We start from the raw sequence: 15,780 nt of genomic DNA on the forward strand, positions 1-15,780 counted from the left end.
CCAGCCCACCCCAGTTCTAGGGGGCTGCCTGATGGAAGACAGAATATTTCCTGGAAGGCTGTTACACGAAATGTGCACTCTCTCAAGGTCAAATACAGGGCCAGAAAAAAAGTAAGGGATGTACTAGAAACACCCATCTGTGTCGATGAGGATGTGCCTGGCAGTCCCTGCGTGGGTATTTCAACTGGGAGAGCAGAGAGCTGCCATCCTCCGGGCTTCCTCATATCACCCCCTGCTTGTCTCCTTTGATCTGTTTGCCAGCAAGCAAGTCACCCAACCATTCCAGTCTCCACCTCCGTGAGATAAAATCTTATTTCCCAGTGGAAGCAGCACTCAGAGTGAGTCACTTCTGCGTTCTGCAGGCCTGTCCCTAAATATCTGTATGCCCCTCACCTGGGTATTTCCTAACACCCGTGTAGGGAAGGTGTTGCCTGCTGAGAATCATCTCTCAGGTGGTGGTCTCAGATCCTTAGTGAATCAAGGTCTAAGCATTTTATTTGAATCAAGAGATAGCATATCGCAGCCATTAATTTTTACACTTGAAATTACGACCTCTCTATCTCTAATCACCCATGCAAATCTAAGTCAATAAGACGTCAGTCTGGATCCCCAAGTAGATGAGAGAATTCCATCCTGTTCACAATTTCAAGGATTTCATGGACTTGATCCCTAGACGTCAGTGGATCAGAGAGTCCTAAGATTCTTAGCCGCCATATATACTCAGTGGTAGAGGCATTCCAAAAACAGCCACGCTGGAAAAAGCTCCTCTGATCATTCCAAATCCATTTCCCATGGAATGGTTTTCTCATTTCCACAGAGAGCTATGAAACCAGCCATGCGAGTGTTGAGGCCCACAGACCCAGCGGGAGAAGGAAATTAGACCAGCATTTAGACAAGTCAACCCCCTAACAAAGTAACAGTGCGAACACAGCACCTGGGTTCAATTTCTGGGTTGGGAAGATCCCCTGGAGAAGGCATAGGCTACCCACTCCAGTATTCTTGGGCTTCCCTTGTGGCTCAGCTGGTAAAGAATCTGCCTGCAATGCAGGAGACCTGGGTTCAATCCCTGGGTTGGGAAGATCCGCTGGAGAAGGGAAAGGCTACCCACTCCAGTATTCTGGCCTGGAGAATTCCATGGACTGTATAGTCCCTGGGGTTGCATAGAGTCGGATGCGACTGACTGACTTTCACTTTCACTTTCGATGCAATAGCAAACTGTATTTAGTGGATTCCTTCCTAAAACAAAACATCGTTTGGGAATGTAAAGAATCAATTCCATAATTGTCCTGTTTGGGATGTGTGAGCTTTATTATATTTTCATTTCTTCAGTTAGACTTGTTAAAAAATTCAAGGCTACCCTCTACACACAGACTCTCTTTTAGATGACTGATGTTTGCCATTAAATTCACAGACAAATATGAAAGGCAAGGAGAAAATCAGAGGCATTTTTAGATACCTTCAGCATGTACAGTACACCTGAATCCATTCTGTTAAAGCTTTATTTATATATATATTTTTTGCCTTCTGCAAAAGTTTTCATATATAATAATTTCCCTATACACTTGGGAGCTAGTCACTTAAAGAAACCCCGTGGTGAAGCTTTTGCAAATTAAGTAAACATCCTGCCATACATTTGTGTTTTGAGTTCAGATGGGGACACGCTTCCTGAGGTGCTTCTGCTTTGGTTTATGGGGGGAGAGACCCCTGCGTACAGGGAAACCAGTAAGGCTCCACTGAAGGGATGAGAAGCAGGGGTGATGGGAAGGTTCCGAAAGTCGGGCCAACACGACCCTGCCACAGGGCTACCCCGGCACCCTGGGGTCAAAGGTTTAGCTGGTGGGCTCAGGAGTTCCAAAGGAAATGCTGCCACAGGACCCAGCAGGAGGGATGGCAGCCCCCTGCCCACCCCTGCCACACCTCCCAAGCCTCCTACTTCAGCTGGTCTCGTGAAAGCAGGAGAAGCCCCTGGTTCGGAAGCCAGGCGCTGGGGCCAGCTGTCCTGGCTGCTTATCCCAGCTCCACTGCACACTTGCTGTCACAGCTGTGAGCATTTTCACCTCTCTGTACCTCCATGTCCTCAGCATCACAGGTAAGGCAGTCCTGCAGGCCGGGACCGGGATCTTGCCTAGTCCCGAGAGCACAGCCCACGTGGGGCTCAGGAAGTGTCAGTGACAGTCCCTGCCCTCAGTTCCCGTCATCACACACATCCACTGTTTCCCATTTCACGCCTCGAATCAGGGCTTTGTCATTCCTTACCTGGACCACTCAGTGGCCACCTCCGAGGCGCCGCCACCTCCAGACTCCCTCCTGTGAAACTTACTTGCTGGTGCAAGAGTCAGTCTCCTGAACCTTCCTGGCTCACTGCTTTCCAGGTCCTTTGAACACCCTGGCAGGTCATCCCCAAGCCCTTCTTGGTCCCCCTTTCAGCTGCGTGTCTAGCCTGACCTCACCCCTCCCTTCCTCTCCTGCCCTGAACTGATTGATGACATGCCACCCAATCAGAGCTGTCATCCCTCTGTTCTCTTCCTCTGGGATGCCCTTCCATGCTCTCCTCTGCCTCCATTCTCAGCTCCTTGCACCAAACCTCTCCCTGACAGCCACCCTGGAGGCCCTATCTCCATGGAATTCCCCTCGGTTTCCTCTGCTTGCAGGATTTTCTCTCTTGGGAATTTCCAAAGCCTTTTATTCCTTGTGGCAAATTCCTCCCACCTTTGGGATCTCAAAGTTTCTGTGCACGCCAGGCTTCACTTCTGCAGGAGCTTGCCCATCTCAGGAGCTCAGGAATCACTCACCAGCTTGAGTGAGTGATGCTCCAGAGTGAGACTCTGAAGGGACAGGAGTAGGGGGCAGGGCTGGCTGGGGATGAGGGAGGGAGGAGGTTTTCTGGAGGAAGGTCTCCATGTGGGAAGGGCAGGATGGAAGGAAGTCTCCCGGCAGGTCACCTGGGGCCCTGGCAGAGCTGCCTCAGGAGGGGATCAACTGGATCGTGGGGGACCCCAGAGACAGACTCCCCAGGCCAGCCATCAGCAATTGCTCTAAGCAGGAGACACGTGCATTGTTACACAAATGAAACTAGACACCAACAAACCAAGGAAAGAGCTTCAATCAACAACTTCAGGCTGAAGACGTGGAAACAACCTAAGAGTCCACTGACATGAATGGATAAAGATGTGGTGCATATACACAATGGGATACACTGTGTACGCATAGACAGTGGGACACACTGGGTACGCACAGACACTGGGACACACTGGGTACACAGAGACACTGGGACACACTGTGTATGCATAGACAGTGGGACACACTGTGTACACACACACACAGTGGGACACACTGGGTACGCACACACAATGGAATACTGCTCAGCCATAAAATGATGAAATAATGCCATTCTCAGCAACATAGATGGACCCAGAGATTATCACACTAAGTGAAGTAGGTCAGAAAGAGAAAGACAAATGGCATATGATCTGACTTGCACGTGGACTCTAAAGCACGGCACAAATGAACTTCTCTACAAATCAGAAACAGACTCACAGACATAGAGAACAGACTTGCAGTTGTCAAGGAGAACGGGGCGGGTGAGGGCTGGACGGGGAGGCTGGGGTTAGCAGTTGTAAGCTGTTACACACAGAATGGATGAACAAGGACCTACTGTACAGCACAGGGAACTATATTCAGTATCCTATGATAGACCACAGTGGAGAAGAATATTTCAAAAAGGGAATTCCTAAGTGGTCCAGTGGTTAAGACTCTCTGGTCCCCACACAGGGTGTGTGGCTTCGATCTCTGGTCAGGGGACTAAGAATCTACATGCCGCATGGCATGGCCAAAAAAAAAGTATACATATGTGTAACAGAACCACTTTGCTGTGCAGCAGAAATTAACACAACATTGTAAATCAGCAATATTTCAATTAAAAAAAAACCAACAAGGCCAACGCATGCACTACATGCTTTAAACATATCCCACTTATTCAATGTCTGGAGTCAGAATTCCCAATAGCCACACTGGGATGAACGGGGTAGAGAGAAAGGACTAGGAGAGGCACCCTAACCCTGGAGCATCTATTTGAACATCGCTCTGTGCCCAAGACATAAAGGACAACCCGCGAACACAAACAGCGCCTGACACCAAACTCCCTCATGGTCCTTGATGCCAAGCGTATTCTTCAGATGGAGAAACAAGAACTTTCCAAATGAAGTGTTAAAAAAAAAAAAAAAAACCCTACAGGAAGACAGTTTAGACGAAGATGTAGAATCCAAACCTCCCAGCTTGTCAGTTCGTCACTCCATCTGCAAATACATCTTAACCAAATCTGAGAAAGACTGCAGTTCTCCTAAAAGGCTGTTTCAATGAGGGAGGGAGCTGTAAAGGAGAAGGAAAAAAGACAGCCATGGAAACAAGTGCTGCTGAATTGTCATTCAGTGCAGCAAACTCAATACAGTGTTAAGTTTCACACACACACACTCAGAGCTGGGGTTCAGTTGCTATCGTTAAATTCTGGGGCGCTGTGCTGGGTCTTTGTTGTGGCACGAGGGTTTAGTTGCCCATTAGCATGCAGAATCTTAGTTCCCAGAACAGGGGTCGAATTGCATTGGAAGGAAGATTCTTACCATCCGGGGAAGTCTCTTGCTATTCACTTTTTTTTTTTTTTTCGATGCCGCACCTATTTGGAGCCAGAGGCATAGGAAAGCAGAGAGGATCGCCTGGAGGGGACAGATGGGGGGGGAGGGGGAGGGTGGCATGGGAGCTGGGGGGAGGAGGGACAATGGGACCCTTTCCTTCCCAAAGGAGGGTGGCTTTGAATGGGTGCAGAGAGATGGGGTTGGAGGTCTACAGTCCAGGTTGGAAGGTGATTCTATCCAAAGCTTGGTTGAGGAACTTGGGTTAGAAATCTCCATTCAAATAGGTGAGATGAGTGGCAACTCACACAGCTGGTGATGAGCTGACCCCCACTACCATCCCTTCAGGGCTGGGGGCCAGCGGGCTCCGTGCCTAGGTCTGTGCATGGACCCTGCCACTTGCTGGCTCTCTCACGTGAATTTAACCCCTGAACCTGACAGTCACAGCCAGGGGAGACAGGGAAGATGGAACATGTGATATAATCTCTCTGAGAGGTAACCAGTGAAACCCACACCCAACGCACAGGGCTGGTTCGCTTCTGACGTCTCCTTGACAGACTGCATGTCTCTCAAATGAACAGCAGTCAGAACATGGCTCATCTGATTACAGCCCAAAGGAAGAAGAAAGAGAAAGACGGAAGAGCAGAAAAAGCAAAACAATCAGGGACCAGAAAGGGCTGCTATAACCCTCCCACCAGGACCCTAAGCCTCCCCCACCTGGTGCCTGGAAGATGCTGCTAATTCATCACAGACACTTTCTCATGAGCCCGAAAGCGGCTCCAGGTTCCTGCTCAGCACAGCATCCCAGGCAGCTGGCACCACTCGGATCAGCGTGGACATGGGCGATGAGACCCGTTTTCTATTCCCGTCTTGTTCAACCAGCCGCTAGTAACCAGTGTGATGCTCTTGGCTGCGGCGCGTGAATAGCTCATCAGGCCTCCCAGCAGTATTGATGACATCTTCTCCTGAATGCTTTCGCCCCTGTTTCCCTGACTGTGCACTCCTCAGGCGCTGCTCTAACCGACTGGCCACTTAGATTCTCTTCATGGGGTGAATTCACTGGCCAGCGAACCTAAGTGCACGAGACAGCAGGGTGCCAAAGGACCGCAGGGGCCCTCCTCCTCCCTGCGAAGTCAGCCAGCCGGTGTCCACACGAGGCTCCTGCAGGCTGGGGTAGCATGAAGTCGCTTCCTAGACGTGCTGTCTTCGGGTGGCGCCTCCAGAACAAGTTTCTGGGCCTGAAAGCTGAGGACCAGACCCCAGACCACAGGGGTGCCCCGACAATGCCGCAGAGAGCAGCCTGACTTCCTTGCCCCTCTTGGCTGCAACGAGACTCGGTTTCCTCGTGGGTAACACGGGTAGTGATTCCTGGAGGGGCTGCTGTGAGCATGGGCTGAGCTGAGCTGAGTGACTCCCACAGTGTGGTGGCTGGTCCCCTCGGGAACATCAAAGGTCCGCCATCCCCTTAATCAGGACCTCACCCATTCTTGCCTGGAGAGGGCGACGTTTTCCTACCTGGTTTCCACTCCCCGACACTCTAAAGACCCCTTTCCTCACCCAATCAGAAGGAATGTTCTACAGTCATGACAATGTCCTACCCAAAGCCCTTAAAGGAGAGGGGGCTCCCCAGCAGCTGGAAAAGAAATTCGAGTCTGAAGCTGCCGTTCAGAAATATTCACATTCCAGGGACTTCCCTGGTGGCCCAGCGGTTAAGGCTCCATGCTCCCTCAGTGTGGGGGACACGGGTTCAATTCCTGGTGGAGGAAGATTCCACACACTGTGGAGCAACTAAGCCTGGGTACTGCACCTACTGAGCCCACCGAGCTGTGATCAGACGAGCTATGTTCTGACCGCTAGTGATCTGGGAGACACCCGATCTGTCAAGGAGGTGTCTCAGGAAAACTAGTTCAAGAGCATCACCGAGAAACTGGCAAGGAGCTTGGTGGCTGGACCACCACAGTCGTACCAGCCTTTGGTGATGCTGGGGTGAGACCTCTGCCCCGTCCAGCTTTGGGCCTTGGGATGCAGATCAGTTGGGAGACAGGCATATAAAATAATGGTTTCAGCACGACCAGGACGTGAAATGAAGAGAATGCAAAACCAGTGAGCATCTACAGGGTGCTGGGAGACAGACAAGAGCCAGGAACCTGGCTGTGGGACTTGAGCCACTTAACTGACTGTGCAGCCTCTGTTTTCTCATCTGGAAAGTGGCCACAATAACACCCATCTCTCAGGCTGGTCTCAAGATCCCATTTAGATGAAGTGTGCAAAGCGAGTGCTACATGACTCTGCACGGATTAACATAATAATTCAGACTACATTATTCTGGACAGCTCTTCAAAGTCTAGTGGCGGAACAAGGAGTAGTTCCCTGGGTAGTTTCCTGGGCTGACCTCACGACCCCCTGGATGGCCTGTGTACCAGGAGGGTTCCGAATCCGAGTGACTCCACCACTGGTCCCTACTTGCACTTTCAGTCCAACATCATTCATCAAGTTCTGCACTGTGACGGGCACATTGCCTGAAACCCACACTCCAGGACGCACAAATGCCTAGAGGTCTTGATCCCAGTCACTGTCCGGAGCAAAGTGACTTCCTTCCTACTCCTCTGTCCTCACCTCACCCCCCTCCGTCCCATCCTATGTCCCTGCCCTAAACTCCACTCCTTGATTTAGCCTGATCCTCAGCTAAACCCACAAGATAAGAATTACTTCCTTCTATCTGTATGACTTGAGATCCTATTAGAAAGGCTTAAGTGAAGTGAAGTCGCTCAGTCATGTCCGACTTTTTGCAACCCCATGGACTGCAGCCTATCGGGCTCCTCTGTCCATGAGATTTTCCAGGCAAGAGTGCTGGAGTGGATTGCCATTTCCTTCTCCAGGAGAAAGGCTTAAGCATATGCAATTAATAGAAGACTTTGAGAGATGAAAGCCCTTTCAAGAACCTAAGGAATGCTTTCTACCGTGGAACTTGGGGCTTCCTTAGCCTAAGGGTACCTTCAAATCACACCACTTAAAAATGCCAACCAGCCCCCTCCCTGAGGGGGGGGGGGCGCTGCAGGGACAACCTACAGATGTTACACCCCAACCATTCCCTTCCTCAAGAGGAAAAGAAAACCACCACAGGTACACCCCGATCCACCCCGCTGGGAGGAGAGGCTGCGGGAGCGGCAGAGGGAGCAGAGCCCAGATTGGGTTTACAGAGTAGCTGGAATTTCTTCCAATGTTTGCAAATCATCTTCACCCTCCGTCCACGGCTGGACCAAAGCCAGCTTCTTTTCAGTTTTTACAGGCACACGTTTTTTAAAGGAAACTCAAATCCAGCGCTCTTCCTGACAAGCTATGCGCTTCACAATCCATCGTCCCGGGCGGAAAAGCAAGGCAGTGTTCTGGCCAATACAGTCTCAGGGGCGGGGCTGGGGGAGTGGGGTGAGGGTGGGGAGATGAGCTGGGGGGCGGGTGTGGGGAAGAGTTGGGGGGTGGGCAAGACAGGCCTCCCGCGGCCTCCTCCGTATCCTGGCAACTCTGGTACCTGTAGCTTCCGGGAGGGAACCTGCCTTCCAGGCCCTGCGCAGGAGAGAAGGTCTGGGGACAGGGGTGCGTTTGCCTTCAAGCGCGTTTCCCCTCAATCCATCCCCGCCGCCTGCGTCCGCCCACCTTCCACCGCCGGTGGCTCCGGCCGTTAGCCCTGGACCGCCTCCTGTCTACACAGCGCCTTCCCGCCCGGCCGCGAAGGTCAGTTCAGGAGATGAATCAGCCTGGTCTCCGCAAGCCGCCGCCGAGGGTCGAGGGTGAGCGGGAGGCCCGGGGGCGACAGTTCTGACTGTCACCGCCGGCAGGAGAACGATGACAAAGCTCGCGTCTGCCAGCGCCGGCCCCGCGGGCCTCGCCACGCCCCGGACACCGCAGGGAATCGGGGCGAGCGGCCGGCCGGGCAGCAGGCTGTGACTGCGGCTTCTGCGTGGGGCCTGCGGATTTTCCGAACAAACGCCCCCGATACGTTCCTAACACTCAGTCAGCGCTCGCAGGGTGTGCAAGTGAAGGAGAAGCCAGAGTTCTGGCTCATTCGTGGGTTTTAAACAACTTCCTTTAACAAATATGCTTTTTTTCTCAGTCCCACTTTCAAGACCTGGGTGGGTGCTGGGGAGAAGAACCTGACTCCGAGATGAGTAGCCAGGCTGCCCCCTCCTCCCACCTCCGCACCTGGGGGAGATGACACCTGTCTAAATAAGTGGAAAGCCGTAGTAGCAGAAAACGACAAGAGTCTCAGTGGAGGTTCCAGTAAAACAAGGAGGGGAGCTTCCCTGCTGGTCCAGTCCGTCAGTTCAGTCGCTCAGTGGTGTCCCACTCTTTGCAACCCCATGGCCTGCAGCACGCCAGGCTTCCCTGTCCATCACCAACTCCCAGAGCTCGCTCAAACTCATGTCCATCGAGTCCATCCCTGTTGGTCCAGTGGATGAGAATTCACCTGCCAGTGCAGGGAACACAAGTTCAATCCCTGGTCCGGGAAGATTTCACGCACTTAGGGGGCAACTCAGCCTGTGCACCGCCACTACTGAGGCTGTGCTCTAGGGCCTGAGCTCTGCAACAAGAGAAGTCACCACAATGAGAAGCCACAGCAATGAGAAGCCCCCACACCACGGGAGAGTAGCCCCCCACTTGCTGCAACTAGAGAAAGCCCAAGAGCAGCAACAAAGACCCAGTGCTAAATGAATCAATAAATATATATTTTTTAATGCAGAAAGGGTTCAGAGGAAGCAGAAACAATCTTGTGGAGTTAAAAAAAAAATCCCAAGAGCAGAATGTATACAAAGTCACACACACAAACCACTAGAGCTTGAATGGCAGCCTTGTGACCCAACGAGTCATCAGTCATGAGGTGCTTTTTTGCAAGTCATGTACTGTTCGTTCATGAATTGCAATCAGATTTCAATTGCAATCAGACCTGCTAGATGCAGGGCTCTGTGCTACATGCTGCGTAACCACAGTGAACAAAGCATGCGCGGGTAAAGTTCACATATAATAGAATAATTTCCAAGCTCAGCCAGTTGAAGGAGCTGACAGTTCTACTGGGAAGTGTGGAGTAGGAAGCAGAGCAGGGAAAGATGGGCAGGCAGGGTGGGAGAGGTCTCAGAGAGGAGTTTGGACTCCATCCTAAGAGCAAGGTGAGGCCATAGAAGGTTCATAGCAGGGCAGTGACTGGGTAGGATGTGTTTCCTACAAAATCACCTTGGTTGTGTGTGAAAAATGGATCCCCAGGGAGCAAGGCCACTTAGAAGAAGACCATTCGTTGTTGTTTAGTCACTAACTTGTGTCCGACTCTTTGTGACCCCCATGACTGTGGCCCGCCCGGCTTCTCTGTCCGTGGGATTTTCCAGGCAAGAGTACTGGAGTGAGTTGCCATTTCCTTCTCCCAGGTATCTTCCTGACCCAGAGATCAAACCCACATCTCTTGCATTGGCAGGGAGATTCTTTACCACTGAGGCACCTGGGAAGACCCAAAAAGACCATTGTGTGTGTGTGTGTGTGTGTGTGTGTGTGTGTGTGTCGCTCAGTCATGTCCAGCTCTTTGTGAGCCCCTGGACTGTAGCCTGCCAGCCTCCTTTGTCCTTGGGATTTCCTGGGCAAGAATACTGTAGTGGGTTGCCATTTCCTTCTCCAGGATATCTTCCCAACCCAGGGACTGAACCCAGATCTCCGGCATTAAAGGTAGATTTCTTTACCATCTGAGCCACCAGGGAAGACCAGGAAGACCGTTGCTATTTTTCAAAACTTAGGACAAAGTCAAGCTTCTCCCTCTAGCAACTCTGCTTCCTCGCGTTCACGCAGTGAACTTTCTGGACAGCTAACTTCCAGGAGCTCCATCCACAGTGAGCTCCACAGAAAACAATGAGCCACCAGCAACAGCTGTGATGGCAAGTTGCTGTCCTGCATATAAGTTATGATTTTATAGTGGCTTCCACTTCCTTTTCAGTTTTACATATGGTAATTTTTTTAAGTCAAGAGTGTCTGTGACACTATTTCCTCATTAAATTGCAGATTGTAAGGGAGAGGGGGTTATCAATACCTGGGTGTGACTATGAAATTGATCATCTGTAACTATGTCAGCAGCCAGCCCTGTGCAACCCAGAGTTAAAATAGGCAGAGAACGATTGCACGAGGGGTCAGCCATAACTCCACCTCCATACCTGAGAGTTTGGTTGCAAAAGCTTTCGGAGGGCATAGGTATAGGGATAAGTCAAGTCATCCTATTTGTTCAATCCCAAGACTGTCTTTAACGCTTCTTATCCTTCTCAGGGTTAAGGTAATGTCCTCATGATGGTGCAGAAGGCCCCATGAGCTCTGTACCCCGCCCCTCCCCCACCCTTCTCTCCCACTGCCTCGATGACCTTCTGCTACTCCAGCCACAGGGCCTTGGCTTGGCTGTTTCCCCCAGAGCCCTACAGGGCCTCCCTCACCTCCTTCAGGTCTTTGCTCAGTGGTTTGTTTGTATGTTTAAACAGGAGATATGGAAACTAATGGGCTTCCCATGTAGCTCAGTTGGTAAAGAATCTGCCTGCACTGCTGGAGACCTGGGTTTGATTCCTGGGTTGGGAAGATCCCCTGGAGAAGGGAATGGCCACCCACTCCAGGATTCTTGCTGAGGAGCCTGGCAGGCTACAGTTCATAGGGTTGCAGGAGTCGGACACGACTTAGCACTATCTTTCTTTATGAAAAACTAATATTCTTTGTTCTTGAGAATATTCCTAACCAAGACCATCACATCTGTCAGTGCTCATAACACATTTAGCAAGCTCCCCCTTACCCCAAATCATAACGGGCAAATACAATCCTCAGCAGTTTGATGTGAGCAATCCTGGCAACCCCAGAGAGAAGAGGCCTAAAACGTCATCCATCCATCCAGCTGGGCCAGACAGAAAGTCCAGCACTGAGCCAGTCCCACTGGAGTCTGACAGCACAGCCTAGGCCAGCATCACAAATTCTGCTGCCCCATCTCTAGGTGCCCTGTCTCGACAGTGATGATGTAACTGAGAAATCCACAGCTTCCGACCCAACACAGTCTGATATTTAAGATTCCAGACAGAAAATTACAATCTTTTATTCATAGTCCTGTGGAATCTAGCTTTGAAACACAATGGCCAAAGTCAACCTCTCTGAGGCCTGCTGAGCACCTATTTTGATGGCAGAAGCCCCCTGCCTGCTCCCTGCCCCAGCATCTCTCATCTTTGAATACATGAGCACCCGTTTATTTTGTTTCTAGCCCGGCTCCTCGTCCTGCTGGGTGGTCAGCTCCGCAAGACAGGGGTGCGTGTGTTTGTTCACGCCGCATCCCTAATGCCACCGCAGGACTGACCCAGCGGTACATGAGAAAGCCAGATTAAATGCTGAACAGACCTTGGAGACAGTCATTTTCAGTTACTTTGCCTTTAGAAAGCACTCTCTTATCTTTCTTCCTTTTTTTTACTTTTTCAGCCACAGCAACAATGAAAAACCTGCCTTTCTCAACATGGTTCGCTTAGCTAAACCTCCAGATAAATTGGCTCGTTTTGCAAAGACGCTGGGAGAGGAGGGGTAAGGGGTGCCACCTGGGTCTAGAAACTCATTGTCTTTGACCCCTGAAGTCAGGGCTCAGCTGAGCTTAGACAACCCTGCTTATAAAGGGGGACACACTCGAGACTCGTTTCCTTTCCTAAGGTTTTCACTTTCAGCCTCAGCACAGACCCAGCTTCCAGAGAAGATCCTCAATGTGGACCCACCAATCCCTGAGCCTGTGCCCTGGGGGTCTGGGTCTGGCCTGAATCCACCACCAAAAGCAAGAACCTCGCCCTGACCCAGGACACCTTACACAGGCGCAGCCCACGGGGCCACGATGATACCTCCTATCATCATGGGGAGAATCGGGGGTGGGGTGACCTCTGAAACATTCCGAGGCTGCTCCAAGAACACCCTGAGACCCCGTACCTCAGAGCCGCTTTCAGCCCTTCCTTCCTCAACTTTTCCCTCTCCTTAGTTAGCAACATGAATCCAAAGCACCCCGTTTCAACAACAGAGCAGGCCAGACAACGCTTTGACTGGCTTTTGTGGGTCATTGAGAAAACAAGCCCCCTTCCAGACTGGGCTGACCCCAGGCCCCTGCAGAGCAGCCCCCAGAAAGCTGCCTCATGCTCCCCCAGGGACACAGGCTTGTGACCACACTCCCAGAAGATGCAGGATTCAGTAGCTTCGGAGGAAAGCTTCTAGAGACTCTTCAGACAGACCAAAGAAATAGCATCCAGAGTCTCCTTCCCGACCCCTAGCACAGAGAATATAATTCAGAGAGCCAGGTAGGCGGAACTCAAGTTGACAACAGATCTCGGGCAGTAAAAAATATGAACTGGATTAATTGAGTCAAGCAGAGGCCACCTGCTCCCTTCGCCGACAAATAGAACGCGTGTTGATATGATTATAAAGCCCAGCTTTACAATGCGCAGCTCCAGTCCTCCCTAGCCCCACAGGCCTCCTCTCTTTCGCATCGCCCCCTCCCCTCCCTGGAGTGGCTGCCCGAGAACTCACTCTGCCGAAGACTGGGAAGTGCATGCCGTCCCTGGCTGGGTCCCCGAGGTCAGTCACCGTGGGCTGTGGGTACAGCTGGGGCTGCCGGAGCCACCGCGCCTCTGCGAGGCCCGTGAGGCTGGGCCCTCGGGGGCTTTATCAGCAGCACAGGCGCTATCGGGCCCAGGAGCCAAGCAGAGGGGAGGCGCCTGCCTGGGGCCTACAGATTGCTGGGGTGCCCTCGCCCGCGCTCAACCAGGAAGCCTGGCCCCACTCCCTGGGCCCCTCGGGCTGTGAGTAGGGTGGGGGCCACTCCAAGCCCTGGCTGCTGAGTTTGGGTGCTGGAGTCCTGCAGAGCCGGGGGTGCTGCCTGGAGGAGGCATCCAGAGGGGACGAGTTCCCCAAGTGAAGGTAGCTTCCCTCCCAGGGGCAGAGGGCTCTTCAGAGCCCTGAGCTGCAGGGACACAGGGTCTAGGTTTTCACAGGCTTTCCTGGGGGGCGGGGGGGGGGGTGCCTGTCTTCATTCACAGCTGATTTGCAGGGAATCTGGGCACCATCTTAATAACATTGGGGCTCAAAATAACCACATTCCTGGGAACCAGAGGTGAGTCACCAGAAACAGTGCCTAGGAGGGAAAAGGGCCAAGAGTCAGGGCTGCCCAGTGGGTCCAGCCACCGCCACGCTCCTGAGGCCTGGCATGGAAGGCTTCTTTTGCAACATCCGTCCATCACTGACCGGATGAGGGGGCACCTGCCCGGAGTGGCTTTACCCGGTGAGGACACGGTGCCCTGGAATCGCAGTCGATGGTGGAGGGAGTGGCTGAAACATGAGGCCTGCCCTGCATGGGCTGTGTTACACGCTCAGGTGTAACTAACACATGGGTGTTTTTGCTTCTCCAGCTATATTGACGCTGCTGGGTTCTGTCCTGCCTGAGAAAAGTCTCTCCAGCCTCTCTGCTGGCCCCTTGGCCACCCTCTGTGCTGAGGCTGGTCCAGAGGCCCCGACGGGCAGCTATCTGGCCTCAGCTTTTCCGCAGATCCAAACGGGCCCTGCTGTGAGGCTACAGCTGCGGTAAAAACCACCACCAAGGGCCACTCCGTGACGCTCTGTTCTCACAGCAGCTGGAAACCCCCAGTGGGGGCCTGACCACCCCCCAGCAGCCCAGCACCGAGGCGGGTGGGGAGGGCAAAGCAGGTTCCAGGGCACCTTTAGGCTAAAAATACCCACTATAAGCATCATCAAACCAGCAGTGTTTAATAAAGGAAATCAGTCCTGATTGTTCACTGGAAGGACTGATGCTGCAGATGAAGCTCCAATCCTTTGACCACCTGATGGGAAGAACTGACTCATTGGAAAAGACCCCGATGCTGGGAAAGATTGAAGGCGGGAGGAGAAGGGGACAACAGAGGATGAGATGGTTGGATGGCATCACCAATTCAGTGGACATGAGTTTGAGTAAACTCTGGGAGTCGGTGATGGACAGGGAGGCCTGGCATGCTGCGGTTCATGGGGTCGCAAAGAGTCGGACCCGACTCAGCGACTGAACAACAGGAATGATCATTACAGTGTTCAGTCACTCAGTCGTGTCTGGTTCTTATGCGACCCCGTGGACTATAGCCTGTCAGGCTCCTCTGTCCATGGGATTTCCCAGGCAAGAATACTGGAGTGGATTGCCATGCCCTCCTCCAGGGGATCTTTCCAACTCAGGGATCAAACTCAAGTCTCCTGAGGCTTCCACATTGGCAGGCAGGTTCTTTACCACTGAGCCACCAGGGAAGCCCACAATCATTATAGACAAAATTTCAAAACAATGTTCTTAGCACAGAATTTAAAAAAAAAAAATGTTAGTTTTTTTTTTTTTTGAGAGGCCAGAAAAATGAAAAAAAAGTCAAAGAAGCAGGTCACGTGAGGGTTGACTTCCAACAACTTGACCACAGGACAGATGATCTTACTTAGTGACAGAGGCTGGGCCAGGCTGGTTCATGGTGGCGAGGTGCTGCACACACCCACTGGGCGTGGGACGGAGTGTGTAATTAGAGGAGTTGGCATGAAGGAAGTGCGCAGGGGAGGTTCCGGCCTGACCGTGGTGGTCACCAGCAGGGTGATGGGAGCAAGGAGCTGGGTCACCATCCCAGGAAGAACAGAAACCATAATAGTTTCCTCTTCAGAGTCCCTAGGCACTGAAGAGAATGTGCCCCCAGCAACTAAACACGGAGCGTAACAATGACTTAGAAAATGCCTATAGTAGAAACTGTGACTTCAAATCTTTGGCAAAGGGACCATCAGGCAGGCTGTAAGGATTCTGCAAGGCCACTGAACGGTGCTTCAGGTAACAGGTCGGATCTCACAGGCCCCTGAGCCTGGAAAGTCCAGCAGCTCTGGGTCTCCCGCAGACCGCCCGGTGCCTTGGAAGTTTCCCCAGAACCAGCCCCGTGGGCAGTGCAAGGCTCTCCTCCCATGAACCCATCAAGGGAAAGGCCAGTGTACAAAGCACAAAACCAGCAACCAGGCTCAACTGGGCTCCAAAGTGCCAGCCTCATGGCGCACTGAGGCCCTGACTCTTCCCCAGGGCAGAGCTCCCGTGACAACCAGGATGAGGGAGGGCGAGTGGTCTGATGGGGAGCAA

At 52.3% G+C, this 15,780-nt stretch overlaps 1 protein-coding gene and 1 long non-coding RNA gene across 2 annotated transcripts in view; one reads left to right on the forward strand and one right to left on the reverse strand.

The window, feature by feature from the left end:
• ANK1 (ankyrin 1) overlaps positions 1 to 13,293 on the reverse strand; it is a 141,604-nt gene extending 128,311 nt beyond the window's left edge. Inside the window, exon 1 of the mRNA XM_069572690.1 lies at positions 13,176 to 13,293. Coding sequence (XP_069428791.1) covers positions 13,176 to 13,199 — 24 coding nt within the window. The 5' untranslated portion in view covers positions 13,200 to 13,293. The remainder of the gene's footprint in view (positions 1 to 13,175) is intronic.
• Positions 13,294 to 13,475: 182 nt separating this feature from the next.
• Positions 13,476 to 14,457, forward strand: LOC138430739 (uncharacterized). The gene is made up of 3 exons (XR_011253374.1): positions 13,476 to 13,565; positions 13,696 to 13,926; positions 14,054 to 14,457. It is a non-coding gene; the product is annotated as an uncharacterized lncRNA (long non-coding RNA).
• Positions 14,458 to 15,780: the final 1,323 nt, after the last annotated feature.

The sequence above is a fragment of the Ovis canadensis genome, chromosome 26 (genome assembly GCF_042477335.2).
Source record: "Ovis canadensis isolate MfBH-ARS-UI-01 breed Bighorn chromosome 26, ARS-UI_OviCan_v2, whole genome shotgun sequence".
Taxonomy (NCBI): Eukaryota; Metazoa; Chordata; class Mammalia; order Artiodactyla; family Bovidae; genus Ovis; species Ovis canadensis.